Raw genomic sequence first — 16,061 nt, 5'->3', positions numbered from 1 at the left:
TACCTACCACAGTTTTTTCTCCTGACTTAAAGAGTGGAGTTATTTTGCTGTTTCATTAAATTGGGAAAAACACCGTCAGAAATACATTTATTGAAAATAGTTACTAAATATGGAGCAATAACATCTATAGCGGTGTTAATAACTTTAACAGACATGCCCCAATGGTCTTCAGTATTTTTTAAATTTAATTGTTTAAATGTTTTAGTAATTGTAGCAATGTCAATAAATGTAAATTTAAATGTAACCGGACAAGAAACAACATTATCAATAAGGAATGATTTAGCTGTACCAGGAGAAGAGTCCAAAGAGGAAGTAATATCAGTTGGAATATTAGCGAAAAAATTTTCAAAAATATTGACAATTTCTTTTGTGGACGTTACTAGTTTATCATTATAATTTAGCGTAAAATCGTTATATGGACTTTTAACTTTGCCAGTTTCTTTGTTAATAATATTCCACACTGTCCTTATCTTATCCTTGGACTCTTTAATTTTTTTATTTAGATAATTAGACTTTGCTACATTACATACCTTTTTAAAAGTTTTTGAGTATCTTTTTACATAATTTACGAATGTACTATCGAAACGGTATTTTTTTTTAGCATATAAATCAAATAATATATTTCTACTTTTAAGAATTCCCTTTGTAGCCCATTCTGAAAATTTTGTTTTGTTAATAATACTGATAGTTTTTTTGTTAAAAGCCTTATTATATTCGTTAGAAACAATATTGAAGAAATCTGTATAAAGTTTGTTAGGTTCATTAGATGGAAGATAAAAATCTAATTTACTACGAACTGATATTTTAAATTTATTTATCTTATAACTAGTCAAGTCTCTTTTTAATAAATTAATTTTCCCAATTTTGTTTAAGTGATTTGGAAAAATAACTATTTGACCACCGTGATCAGAAGGAAGGTTGTTTATTATTATTTTATCTAAATACTCACTGTTGCTAAATATGTTATCCAAGCAAGTAGCAGACGTGGCAGTGATACGAGTGGGTTCGTGGAAGACATTACTCAAGTCAAAGGATTGAAATAAACTCATTAATTTAGTTTTTGTGGTATTATGTGATAAAATTTCACAAGATTTAGGAGATTCACATATAATTTTTTTGTTAATATTAAATACTCTTTTAAAATATCCTCCATTATCCTACCTCTTCAAATAAATTATAATCACTATTTGGAGGTCTATAAACACATATAACTATATAATTGTCTAGTTCCACACAGAAATTTCAATACAAATTCAACAGAAAGATTGCCAATATCACTACGTTCATTGAAATCACCACACACTATAATTTTTTTGTTAATATTAAATACTCTTTTTAAAATATCCTCCATTATCCTACCTCTTCAAATAAATTATAATCACTATTTGGAGGTCTATAAACACATATAACTATATAATTGTCTAGTTCCACACAGGAAATTTCAATACAACATTCAACAGAAAGATTGCCAATATCACTACGTTCTTTACTTTTACTATATTATTTTTCACCAATATCATAGAACCTCCTCTATTTACTATTTTTCTATTAAAGCAGCTGACAATATTATAATTGTTTAAGCTGAACATCATATTGCTCACTTTGAGCCAATGTTCAGTTAAACATAAAACATCTATATTATTTTTTTCTAAAAACAATTGAATAATTAATTCACAGCCGAGAAAACTTTGTATGTTCTGGTGAACAATTAAATACCTACCATTGAACCATTATTTAAAATATTAGGCAGCTGAAGCACCGCGTCTTATATGCATTTCAATTCTGATAGCTTTCCCTTTGTCTTTTTCAGCAGTTTAAATCTGCAGTCATATTTAAATTTTTGTAAATAAAAGGATTCTTACTAGAATCAATATTTATGTCAATATTTTCAGTATGTTTAGTATTAACATTAGTACAAGTACTACTAATTGGATTAATGCAACTAATAAATACTAAAAATATGATAACAATAAAAATAATTATAATTTATAGTCATAACAACAAAATATAAAGTATAACATGGCATAACAAATAATAAAATAAAATTATACCCGACTATTTAGCAAGACGGAAACATTTGGTACTAGCAAGCTGCCTTCACACATATGGCAAAAACTCGTTTCCTATTATAATAACGAAAATACTGAAGATATCCGGCAAAATCTCACCATAGGGCATAAAATATGATATTTGAGAAGAGATTCACATCGCTTTTAATTAAAAAAATATTATCTCACTGAGATTAATTACCAGACGTCCTCATTCCTAAAATGGATACGATTACAATACTTTGAATAATATTTTGATATTCCAAAAACTGGTTACCAAACTTAAGATCACAATGTATACATATAATAATTAACAATTTTAATATAAGATATTGTAAATCGGCAAAATAAAAAAAAAAAAAATACAAAACGTCAGCGGTACTTTAAATTTCTATGAATTTTAATTTTATTTATGTTCCAATTTTATGGAAATCTTTTGTTAATTTTACAATTTTTTACAAATAAGTGAATAAATTTTTACAGCCATATAAACTTTGCGGTTTAATTAACATAATTATACTTAGCCCAAGTAATCTCAAATACAGCGCGTTTTATAATATTATTTTATTATGATTAATTGGTTGCGGTCTGCGGTATGCGGTCTCTCAAATAGGAAAGAACGGAAGCTGTTCCTTTAGCGAGTATAGCGTGACGCGGTTGACGGAAACAGTTGCCCATAAGCTCCAGTGATCTGTAAATAATATGTTATTTTATAATCAATAATATCTACAGAACTGTTAATATAATCAAATTTATAAACGTGCCTACCCAAGAGTGGCTGTTAACTAACCGTTTACCTGGTCATCGTGCGATTAAAATTAATTAATGTCTAAAATAAAAGTACTCTAAGTCCCTCCTTAAACACATTATTTTACACATTAGCTAATTGTAAGTGAAAGTCGCGTCAAAATCAGTCCAGCAGTTTCGGAGATGTTGTGTAAGTATACCTTACCTTATATACTTTCATATGCATTTAGTGAAAACTTTTAATATGCAATTACAAAAAATCACTTCAATTTTATTTATTTGTATAGATTACCTTCATTGAATTGAATGAATTGAATGATATTACCTTAGATGTGTGAAGTTGCCCAACTCTGGCGGCACAGTAAATATACTGTTGTTAGACAAATCTAATACGGCCAGTTTCTTCAGTTTGGTCAGCGCGTCTGATGATACATTGATTTCGTCGATTTGATTCTCGGCCGCAAGTAATATTTCTAACTTCTCCAATTCATACACACAACGCGGTATCTTCGTAAATCTTAAAAAAAAACATAACATGTATTTAACCTTCCACTATGTATTTAACTACCCACATTACTTTTTCATAAACTAGGTTTGTTACCATAAACTAGGTTTGTTACCGGTGTGTTGTTTATACCAAATATCCTTCGATTAAATTTTTATCTCGATTGGTCAAGCCATTTAGGAGGAGCATCGTTACGAAGAATGCAAATCTGATCTAATATCTAACATGTCTCCGCGCTTCGCGCTCCGCTCAATTATATTTTTAAATGACATGAATTATTGTAAAATTAATATTACTGTAAATGACCAATAATTGTAATCTGTCAAATGCAATAAAATAACAGCTCTTTGTAATAACAAAAACAGAAGCAACAATTATTCTGCTTGAATTTCTACTCTATTGTTACCAATAAATTTATACACAGAACAAGAAACTTACTTGTTATTTGATATAACCAATTCCCTTACATTTTTCAAATCACCAATTTCTGGTGGTAAATCCAGTAAACAGTTTTTACCCAAATCAAGAAATTGCAAATGGGACAAACAGCATATCTGGGATGGAACATTTGATATGCTATTCGATGATAATATCAACTGGGATAACGTTTCACGTAACAGAGTAACACTGTAACAATTAAAAATATATTAATATAATTTACTAGCACTTAACATACAAATGGTACTGGTATGGTAATGGTATTACTTGCGTTTTATTTCTCTACCGGTCAACCATCAAATACTGGGGGGAAAGGAATTGTTAAAAAAATAATTACTCCATCACTAGCAATGAACTAAATTAGGTTGACCTCCACGCGGTTCCTCTTGGAATACATCGTGATTGTTTTTATTTGATGATAATGGAATGGGACACATGGGTCAGTTAGCCATTTGAGATAAATGCACCATGAATTTATCACAATGGATTCCAGGGGGAACTAAGTGAAGGTTAACGTGACATGGTACATTGCTAGCAATGGGATTATTAGTTCACATTACTAACAATCACCTTCCCCCAACCATAGTGATTAATTCATGGTACATTTGTCACGATGAGCCAACTGACCTCACGGTCATCCTTCCATCATCCACTGGCACCCAGTGTAAACCGTTAGAGCAGGATCAAATATTGTAGAGTCACGTAAATATAAAGAAGAAAGTATATTTTTTTTAGAAATTTCTCTAATAATTGCATTGCATCGAAAAAAATTTTGCGATGAAGAAACAATGAAGTTTTTATAAAAAATATATTCGTATTCTAATTTGCTATCTATATTAGTAGGTTGTAAAAATTTGGATGTTTTTCGTTATTTGTCTAAATTAACGTCTTAGTGTGAATGACAACTCTAGATTAATGTTACACGTAATACACAACAGACATGTATCACACAGTACCGTTCCAAGGCCGCTTCATAGATGTTGTACCTATATGGGAGAGGCCAGTTCAACAATGGACAATGTATGAGTAAAATAGTTCAATGGTTTTTTTTATATGCGATTGGAACTGTAAAGAATGATCGTTTTATGTAATTAAAAATTATAGTTATCGTCTATAGTATGTGGTACATATATTATATATACTACTATGTATACGACATATAATTAAAATTAAAGAAAAAAGTATAAACCATTCGTAATTGCCATAGTCCAAAATAAATCGAAATTAGTTCGTAAAACCAAATTTTAAACCCCTTATAAAAATAACAATCAGCAAAGAATTTAGATACTTACGATTTATGTTAAGTACATACTTGTAAAGCTTACCTATTAGGTATTTCCAACAATTTGTTTCTTGAAATGTCAACAATATGCACTTCTGCACTGGCAGCCGCCACAAACACGTCCTCCGGCACGCTGGTCAGGTCTCTCGCCGGCAACATAAGAGCTTGACTCTTTTTTAGCGTGTACCTATATGTTAAATTTAATTAGTACTATCTCTTGTGCGTCTTTGTTTTCTCGAAAGTTATGTCAATGTAGTTTTATCTTTCTTGAATTCTGTATTTTATGATTATAATATTAACGATGTGGTATCTTGCGTAATAATATGCGTAGTAATAAAATAAACTAGTTCTAAACAAAGCTAGTTAATAAACCTATATGTATGTATACTAACAATATTTTAGTTGCAAATTATTTTAACACGTATTTTTTTGTCTCATATGAAATACATGTAAAAACTTATTGTTATTTATTGAATGGTTTCATTACTATGCTTACTTGTCAGGCCAATCATTATTAGTGACTTTTGTATCACAAACGAGCTCTTCAGTGATTCGGTCTCGGAGAAACTTCATCATTCTATCTGTGCCTCCCTTAATTACGTCCTGTCTTACCATTGATAATTTATTGCCTTCCATATTAATACTTTGCAGTTGAGACAATAGCCCAAGATTTTTGGGTAACCTAAAGCAAAATATATTAGTACCTAAGACAATTAAAATAAAAATGTTATTACTACAAAAAGAAAACACAAAATATACAAACTTATTCAAATTATTATTCGTCAGATCAAGCCTCTTTAATGTTTGTAGCAATGATACATTTTCTGGTAATACTTCAACTTTATTGTCCCTTATGTTTAAAACAGTCAAGTGTTGCATTTGATCACAAAACTCTTCTGTGATTTCCTACAAAATAATAAAATATTTAATATGTGGATGCAAATGAAATATAAAATAGGTTTTATTGTAAAATAATAATATACATTGCAATTAATGAGATTTCTTGCAAGTGTCACAACATCATATAAGATAATTATAAAGATATCTAATTTTAAATCTTGAAAATGTGGTTGACCAAAAATTTTATAGCAATTTATAGGATAAAACAAACTGTATTCTGTAATTTCTTTAAATATTCAATGGTAAAGATTATTATTAACTCCAGGGATAATCTAAGTCGCCCGTAAGGAGTGGAATAAAGACATGTTAGATGTTTACAAGTAACAGTTTCAAAGAAAGAAAAAAACTGACAAAACTGTGCCTTCTAAACCATTTATTAACTAAAATTGTAGAATATTTGTTAGAGACATCTAGTTCTAATAAAATTACCTTAATATAATTATTAGCCAAATAAATTTCTTTTAAAGCTGTACACCCATAGAAATCGGGTAATTCCTCAATATCATTGTGGTTTGCATCCAGTATTTCCATTTTTCTCAGTTCGCCCATTGGCGGGAGCTGTCGCAAATTATTATTACTGATATTCAGTTTCTTCAAATCTGAAAAACAGTATGTAAAATATTTACAATCAATGTAATACATGCAATATGTAATATTACATCCTGACAATAGTTATGTGACACCTGAAAACTCTGATAAAGCTCACTAATTATAACTGAATAACTTCTCATATTGTCAAATTGACTGATAATCCAAACCTTGCGAAACTTAGTTAATGAACACTCTTAAAGAAATCATACAGATTACAAATAAAATCACCTCTAAGATTAACAATATCTGGTGGAAGCTCTTGCAACTGGTTGTGTGACAAGTTCAACTCAACTAAACGCACCAAGTATCCCATACCAGGTGGCAATTCTACCAATTTATTATGAGACATATTCTGGAAGAGTATTAACAAATATTACACACTGGTTATTTATGTGTTAATATTAACAAATTACTGTTTTACAAACATGATCTATGCCATTATATATAAGCCTAAGCTTAAGATCTTGTTTATAAAACTAATTTGTTACAATGTGATAATTTGTATTTACTATTAGTATATTTGGGTATATGCATATATATTTTAGTTTATAACAATATATATTTCTAGAAATTAAATATAATAAGCTTATATAGATGGCATATAGAACTTCAACTTACCAGAAAATTTAACATTACTAAATCTCCGAAATCTGGTTCAATTCTTTCCAATTGATTGTGAGATAAACTAAGCCATCTTAACTCTGTAAGTTTATAGAACTCTTTGGGCAGTAAAGATAGCTTATTATGATCTAAACTAAGATTAGACAAATTTTTTAGTTCACCAAATTCAGCAGGTAAGGTTGTCAAAGCATTATCATGTAACTGCAACCAAAATATTGTTATGTCCATAAATACAGGTAAAATAAAATTAGTAAAGTTGAATATAGTATTTATTTTATAATATAAATAGATAGAATTAATTTTATTATGTATATAATCTTGTATAAATTATCATTTACAACAATTTTAACAGTTATACTGCATGCCATCAGTATAGTGATGCATTATATGGGTGCAAAAAATGCTTAGCGCATGTGACAGTAACATTCTTATTTATTTGGATAATTTATATATAACCCCTATAGATAACTTAAGAAATTATTATCTGTCTATATTGTTATCTAATAAAAACAAAGTTACTTCTGTGAACTTAATTGGGGTATTTTCTTATTATTATCAAAACACTGTATATATCAGATTTTTGCACAGTTAATGAAAAAATGGTCAGCAGTAAAACAGCTAAAATATTAATAAGTACTAATTTGTTTGAATCTCAATACCTAAACCCATGTTAATATAAAGAATAATATAACAATTGTGCAAGCTTTTATCTTGTATTAGTAAACTATATGAATAAATAAGAAAACTCACCTTCATGGTAACAAGTTGTTGCAGAAGTTTGACATTGGGTGAAATTGTCTTTACTACATTGGAACTGAGGTCAAGCATTTTTAGAGATTCTGCATTCCACCAATTATTGAGATCAGATCTCGCAAAGTCTACTTCTTTACTCTCTTCCATTACTAATTCATCTATTTTCCATACATTTTCAGGAACTGAATTGACATATTTCAATAATTAATATGTGTAGGTAGGTACATACAACTGTACATTTACTCTCTCTTAGTTGAATCAGGATCAAATGATAATTGATGATTTTTTATATTTGATAGTATTTAAATTTTTATGGCATTATCTTTTAAAATTTAATTACAGGTTCAGGTACTTTATTTATATTTCCATAATTGTTATACACTTCTATATTTCTTTCACTTTAATTTTATTCATATATATCACAAAGGTCAGCTTATTGTATACTTACTTAGATTCAAAGTGATTATCTACTTGTTATGCAGTAATTTTATTGACTAAAATTTTAAAATTGTCATAGTTCTGCGATGTGCAAGTGCAATCAGATATTTATTTTCTTATGTATTCATAAATAAAAAAAATATAAATGTGACCACTTTGATACAACTTACTTATCTGTTAATAGGTGGAATGAACAAACATGAAATTTGATATATTTGAGCACAAAATTTTTTATGCATTAACAATTCAGAAATACATTATATAATCAAAGTGTCAGTTGGCCCCTGGCAATTAACGAGTGATTTATGTTATGTTATCGCCTGGTACAAATGGGGGGATAAAATGAAGTAGCTTCCGCTATCTGTTCGCATTGATCTTTTAAACTATGCAAGGGACTTTAATGCAGTGTTTAGCAATAAATAGTGATTCCAAAGTAAAGTTTATATGTATAATACATGTAATACCAAAGCGGATTGCTAGTTGTAAACAAATAATAAAAATAACAATAACTTACATTAAAATAATTCCAATTTCAAACATATAGAAATCGCAATTATAACATATATAAAGAAACGTAATTCAATGTACCTGATCCTAGTCCGCGATTGGATAAGTTCAGCTGGCCAGTACGTTTAGCAGATTTAATTAAACCATTAGATAATTCACTCTCGTCGGCCTTTTTATCTTGAAGGTGAAATACAGACTTATTACGAACATTTACTTTTGAATGGACTTGAGATCGTCGAGACATTTTGTAATATAAAGACGAGAATAAATATCAAAGAATGTATATTTCTACCATGGCATATAAATCTTTGTTGAAATATTACATTATATTAACAGAGCAGAAATACTGAATGCGTAATAACATGTTTATAATTTAATTAATTTCACATAAGGTTATAAGTTGATGGCTTGAATGACAGTTACAGTCATTTTCAGTGTGACCACGTATACTAAGAAAACGTGCTATATCTTCGATAAATGTAACAATATATGCTATTTAATTATGGGCAATATAATACAATACAAAGCTTGAGATATAATCATTATTGTTCCTAGTACATTATTTTTAGAGCTATATTTACTAGTAATTATTTCGTACGTAATACACTAAATACTACCTTTGCTTTCTACTTCCTGAAAGTCGTTTCTGAAATAATGCCTATAGTTTAAATTAAGTTATGTAACTTAAACTTTGTATTACTAATCAATGACTCGTCATTCAATTAATTGGAAGGAAACAAATATTAAATGTTACCAAAAGTTTGTTACAATACATAAATTAAAACCATATGCAAATCTGTTAAGCTATGTCTTAAATTAACATATCGGTATCATAAGGTATAAGTATACCTATTTTTTTAAATATAATATTAAATTTAATAACATGCATGTGTGATTTAAGATGATAAATATTTTATTTATATATTGGAAATGGGATGGATATTTGTGGAATATTATTTTAATTTATTAATTTACTTTTTCGTTTCATAAATAAAACAAACCACCTAAAAAAGAATACTTGAACTGTAGTATTATTTTAATTCTAATATTATATTTATATAAATTGGAGAGATCCTAGAGAAAAGGAGACAGTTAATTACGTATATTTGTTTAAAAAAATACCCTTTTGCGAGAAATTTAATTGTAAATAATTTATTATATTAAATCTTTTATAACTTTATTTTAATTCTAATATTATATTTATATAAATTGGAGAGATTCTAGAGAAAATGAGACAGTTAATTACGTATATTTGTTTAAAAAAATACCCTTTTGCGAGAAATTTAATTGTAAATAATTTATTATATTAAATCTTTTATAACTTTATTTTAATTCTAATATTATATTTATATAAATTGGAGAGCTCCTAGAGAAAAGGAGACAGTTAATTACGTATATTTATTTAAAAAAATACCCTTTTGCGAGAAATTTATTATATAGAAATTTATTTATTTGTAATAATAAGCGCATTGTGTTGCATATATGGAATCTTGGGTTCGATTATCTATTGAAAATATGTACAAGCTTATGATACAGGATCTCACAATATGTAATTATTATTTTAATATAGGTAGGTAAGTAGTTATTGTTACAAAAAAATAAACCTCGGTCATCTAGCCATTTAGTACAATGCTTTACTTCCTACAGTCGCTGGCTACATTGGTTATATTCTTATTAATAATTACCTCCAAAATTTTTGTGGAAAATCACGGACACGTAAATTGTGTTACTGTTATAAGAACTATCGTCATTTTTATCCTCTAACATAATTTTATACAATGAATTGGTATCTATTATTACAAATAAGTTAACACTGTAGGTACTAGCTATAATACAATATTAATTACTGTATTATTTTAATGTTAGATGGAATTCACATTATAATTTAAATAATGAAAACCTAATATTTGTATCAAATGGTTTGAGTAACATATTCAAAGAGTCAATAAATTGTCAGAATATTCTTAATATATCATTTTCTTAGTCGCCAGTTCAAGTAAAACGTTTCAAACTAATTCAGAACAAAAACAATCTTATTTTAAATTATACGTTTTTAAAATTATGATGTTGACAGTTCTCTCGCTCTCTTAAATATAAGATATTGAAGAAAATGTAATAGATATCAGAATATTATCGAATAAAATAAGTTAATGTGCTAATATCTTTTACCCTTCACTGTGAAGGAAAACGAAACAATCTTTTTTACCTACTACAAAAACATTACGTAAAGTTTTGATACTTATACTTAAATTGTACGTATCAATTTTTGACTTAAATGGTATATTTAATTACCATTTATTTAGCGGAACTTTATTGTTTAATAAATAAAAAGGAATTAATTTAACTTTAACAAATCTACATAAATCTCACTATCTAATCTAAATATGACACTCCCGTTTAAATCAGGACAGTTTGGTAGCCATAATTGATTTATTAAACGCTTAACATTTTTATTAATAGTTTAGTAAATAATACCTCAGTTGCTGTTACGCTTAGCTATATTTAGTTTTTTTAAGTCCAAATCAGTCTGTTTGATCATTAAAGAAGTTAAATTATACAATTATATATTATAATTAACTAAACAGTTTTCTTTTTTATGCAACCGAACTTATGCCTCCCTGCTGCAATACCAGGGAATTTACAGGTATATTTCCTTTTAAATAGCAATATGTCTACTCTTGATGATTTCAATACGGGGCCGAATATTACTTGTAATTACCTATAGTAAAATGGTGCTCCATAAAATGGCAAAGAAAGGCTTTTTGTACAAAGGCCAATTTTAAGTTAAGTAAATATTTGTAACTAATTCATGTCATTTTATTGTTTAATTTCCAATTGTAATAGCATAGATAAGAGGATATCATAATAAAAAGTTAGAACGATATAAACTATCAGAGGTCATCATACATTGATATACATTGTAATTTACTAACATAGTTTATCAGTTGCTAACAACATAATATGAATGGATATCCGAATTTAATTAATTAATTAGATAAACCTTTGATAATGTCAAATATCATATTGATTCGACTACTTCTTATTTCTACTTCTTCTATATACTTCTCTTACTTACGCGAGTTTCTACGTACTTCAATCTGGTATGTTGTACTCTAGGACGTCAGTACATCAGACAGAGTATACCTATTGTTAGTAAACTATTTAACAATTGTATAAATTACCGATGTTTCCACAATGTTATAAATGTCTTGGTTCTGCGCCGACTGGAGATATACTATATATATATATACAATTGTAAACGACTACAAAAAAATGTAACAAGCAGTTACTGGTGGCTTTCACTGCTCATATTCTAGTTAACCCTAATCTTGACAGCAAACATTTCTAGAATAATGTTTATCACTCATGTTTATCACACAATTATAGATGAGTAGACATGAAACAAGTCATAGTATAGTTAATATTATTCAAATATATTCTCTTAGTAATTCTACTTTATTTTTATCCAAGGTTTAATGACCCAATCGTAAGACTAATGGTTCGAACACCATTCTGCTGTGAACTGAGCCGAAAGAAATGTTTTGACGTCCTTTTCGTGCCTTTATAAAAACATTTTTAGCTCCTAAGCATTATCAGACAAAAGAAGTTAGTCTTCCTATAACGTCTTAAATTTTTACTTTAGATGATTTGATTTTTTCGATTTCATAAGTTTACTTTTAGGTAGTTAGGTTCAGTTACCAAGTCACGAAATGGGTTCTAATCGATCGAAATTCAGTGTAAAGAGAGTGATTTTAGTATTCTGGTGTTTAGTAGTATTAATGGCAGAGTCAAGCTTTAGTGCGCGTTGCAAGCTCCGGAAGTATACACACGAAGCCATTCAAACTGATCTTAACGGAAGACGGTGCTGGGATGACGTTAAAATAATGGGATGTTGGGGATACTGTTTGTCTCACGAGGTAAGTGGTTAGGTACTATCGGCCAACTAGTAGGTACAGCCAATCGGCCAATTCAATTTTGGAAACAAACACTTGCATTGCTTTCACGTTTATTTATATTCACATATATTTTGAATATATGCTATTTAGCATCACGACACAGTCGTTACATAAGAAGAAATTCTAATCAAAATCTAAGTTACTACTACTATAGACCTACTATCAGCTCTATCCGGCGATGTAATGCAACAAAATCATGTATCGCCCATAGTCGACGGGAAAGGCTCACCCTCGGCTCATTTCTTTCACACAGAATCGTGGTTATTTGTTAAAATATATTATTTTGAATATGAGTATAAACGCTGATAGATACGAGTATATATCAGTTATACTCGTATTTATCAGTTCATATAAATCCGGAGCCTGCTTGTAATATAATATAAGATTTTAATTTTTGTGGGAATGTCACCTAATTTTATTTCACATATTTTAGATTTCAGACTGGCAGTTCCCGTACAAGGAGTCATTTCACCCTGTTTGTGTACATAGCGAGAGAAAGCACGCATCCGCTAAACTACGACACTGCGATCCTGGAGTAGTATCAGGCACTGAAATTTACCATTATGTCGAAGCATCTAGTTGCAAGTGTCAGGTACAACAGACATAATTCATAATTATTATTGATGTCATTAACGTTAGTTAGAGTCGTAAATATAAATCCAGACCTGTCAGGATACATATTATTGTCCTATATATACTACTCAAAACAAAATAAGGACCACTAATAAACGAACACTACTATTGTTTCAAGTTCGTAATAATCTGTAAATGTTAAATTATGGGTTCTTTAAAGTGTCACTAATGTTTATAGTGACAAATCAATTTGGTGGGTACACTCTTTGTGTTTTCTTTTAACGCTAAAGTTGATAATTCTTGAATATTGTGTTTTTGTGACATTTAATTTTATAACTTTTGATTAGTGTTTCTTGCACTAATACGACAGACGGTTCATATTGTGTCTTTGATTTCAAAATGCCTCGTGTTCGGAGTGATATGGATGCACTTACAGCGACTAGGGTCGTAACCTTATTCCAGGAGTCACAGTCAGCGCGCTGAAGGTTTAATGGTAGGGTATTAGCGGCGGGCAGTTTAAAATGTTTGGAATCGGTGCCAGGAGATGGGTAATGTTGCCAGACGTCGAGGTTCAAGAAGAGTTCGGGTTACAACAGCTCAAGAAGACCAATATATCCGTTTAACTGCACAAAACGTGTTACGCCGAACTACAGACACTCACGTGAGCAACCAAACTGTATGAAATCGACTGCATGAAGACCAACAATACTCGAGAAGATGTTTAGTTCGCATTCAATTAACTGCAGTATATCGTGCAGATCGTCTAAAGTTTGCAAGACAACACCTGGATTGTAGTGTTCAGGACAGCGCTGCTGTGCTCTTTACTGATGATGTAAAATTAAGTTTTCGATTGACGATTGACGTATTACATTGTGGAGTAGATTTGGAGAAAAGGTTTTAGGTCCACGCATACACAGAACAGACCATTTTGGTAGACCCAGTGTAACGGCCTGAGGCGGAATAATTCCACGATGAAAGACTGAGTTCGTAATTTTTAATAAAAGTACTGTATTCGCTCAAAGTTACCTTAATAATGCGGTACAACATCACGTAATTCCATTTGCACAGCAAGCTGGACCATGGTTTATCTTACTGTAGGACAGTACTCGACCGCACACAGCGCAAGTAACGATCTCCACATTAGCTCAAGCTGAAATTGAAGTGATGCAGTAGCCAGCCAGAAGTCTGGACCTGATTCCGATTAAGCACTTGTGGGATGAACTAAAAAGCAGTATCAGAGAAAGTACAATCACATAAATATGCAGCAAGATCTCATAAATGTTCTGAAAAGATGCTGGGAGAGGATTCCGCAAGATAACGTCTGCGACTTAATTAAGAACATGACTTCAAGGATATGGAAATGTGTTAATAAACGAGGAGGTCACACAAAATATTAAACAATAAAAAAAAATTACTTCTTAAACGGTATTTAAGCAAATATCACATTTTTTAAATCCATTTTTCATTCAGTTTTTCTTAATATTCTTATTATTTTGCAAAATGCAATTTTTTAACAAATGATAACCAATCCAACATTATTTTTCTTTAATTAGAATTCAAAGAACCCATTTCAAATATTTGAATCAAAATTAATTGAAATACTAGGCTTATGTTACAAAAATACACAAAAATTTAGGTGGTCCTTATTTTGTTTTGAGTATTGTTTTGAGTAGTATATTATAGAAAGAAAATATATCATCAAATATTTCAATTAGGTTCGTAGAACAACATCATACAGAACAATTCCGTAATAGAATGCTCTGATGATATTGTAAATTAATTATAAAACCGATGCGAATAGTACCAAGGAGTTACTAATTATGTTAATTTAATAATTCAGATTGATTTTTATTTGTACTTCGACAACAAATCGTTATGTTAAAGCAAAAGCCATTATTTTTTCATTATACAATTACATTCCATTATAGGTATGTTCTTCAGAAGATACGAGCTGTGAATGGTTACCACCGGATTCGTCATTGCTCGGTGGTCTTATATTGAAAAAGGAATTGGAAGAAGATTTAGACTAAAAACGAAATAATATAAAAATGTATTAGAAGTAGATTATATAGAAAACATAATAGAATATATCCAATATGAAATCTATATGTATCATACATATTAGAATTTAGATTATAATTAATGTTTTGAACTTACCTATTTCATCATTCAATGATTGAATTTCACTACATCGCAAGTTACTTATACTTCTTAAAATAAACCAATCAAATATGTTTCTTTTTTATGTTATGAAACCTTGGTAACCTATTGAAAATGTAATAAAACACCGCAACAAGGATGAGACCTTAATATTACAGAATACATGTGTAAATAATACTGACTAATAATTCCTCTACAATGCAACATCGTTGCTTCAAGGCGTAAAAAAATAGGTCTTATAAATGTATTGCATGTAATACATGCAGTTTTTTTTAAATTAACTAATAAATAATAAAATTAAATTTTGGTCACCCTCACAAATATTAAAATAGCCTAATTGATAAAAAGTAATCTTTCCTGGCGACACAGGTCATTGGTTCAGTCTATCAGTCACAAGACAGCTAATTCTTAGCTTGGCTGTATGTTTATAATATATACATCCCTTTGCATTTCCCAAATGATACAGAGGAACAAAAAAAAACTACAGCTTAGCATTGTATGCCATTTGACAGTGACAGATGTATACAATACTATCGTGAATC

At 29.4% G+C, this 16,061-nt stretch overlaps 2 protein-coding genes across 6 annotated transcripts; one reads left to right on the top strand and one right to left on the bottom strand.

Moving 5' to 3' along the window:
- Positions 1–2,403: 2,403 nt before the first annotated feature.
- LOC131842101 (leucine-rich repeat-containing protein 40-like) lies at positions 2,404–10,690 on the bottom strand. Of its 3 annotated transcripts, XM_059190605.1 has the most exons (12): positions 10,516–10,689; positions 8,912–9,007; positions 7,883–8,067; positions 7,130–7,333; positions 6,740–6,863; positions 6,350–6,519; positions 5,784–5,926; positions 5,517–5,702; positions 5,064–5,207; positions 3,739–3,927; positions 3,121–3,312; positions 2,404–2,739 (listed from the first exon to the last, which is right to left on the bottom strand). In XM_059190605.1, the coding sequence occupies exons 1-12, from the start codon at positions 10,595–10,597 to the stop codon at positions 2,622–2,624; spliced, it is 1,833 nt and encodes a 610-aa protein (XP_059046588.1). In that variant the 5' UTR covers positions 10,598–10,689; the 3' UTR covers positions 2,404–2,621. The 3 variants fall into 3 exon arrangements, with proteins under 3 accessions (XP_059046588.1, XP_059046590.1, XP_059046589.1); XM_059190607.1 differs by lacking the exon at positions 7,130–7,333 and having other exon boundaries at positions 10,516–10,690; XM_059190606.1 differs by lacking the exon at positions 8,912–9,007 and having other exon boundaries at positions 10,516–10,690.
- Positions 2,898–15,437, top strand: LOC131842102 (thyrostimulin beta-5 subunit-like). Of its 3 annotated transcripts, none has more exons than XM_059190610.1 (4): positions 2,898–2,985; positions 12,605–12,747; positions 13,220–13,378; positions 15,288–15,437. In XM_059190610.1, the coding sequence occupies exons 1-4, from the start codon at positions 2,979–2,981 to the stop codon at positions 15,387–15,389; spliced, it is 411 nt and encodes a 136-aa protein (XP_059046593.1). In that variant the 5' UTR covers positions 2,898–2,978; the 3' UTR covers positions 15,390–15,437. The 3 variants fall into 3 exon arrangements, with proteins under 3 accessions (XP_059046593.1, XP_059046592.1, XP_059046591.1); XM_059190609.1 differs by having other exon boundaries at positions 12,512–12,747; XM_059190608.1 differs by lacking the exon at positions 2,898–2,985 and having other exon boundaries at positions 12,437–12,747.
- Positions 15,438–16,061: the final 624 nt, after the last annotated feature.

Source organism: Achroia grisella, unplaced genomic scaffold (genome assembly GCF_030625045.1).
Source record: "Achroia grisella isolate CSIRO2021 unplaced genomic scaffold, CSIRO_AGI_Agris_v1 utg204, whole genome shotgun sequence".
Classification (NCBI taxonomy): Eukaryota; Metazoa; Arthropoda; class Insecta; order Lepidoptera; family Pyralidae; genus Achroia; species Achroia grisella.
This window is presented reverse-complemented; position numbering and strand designations above follow the sequence as displayed.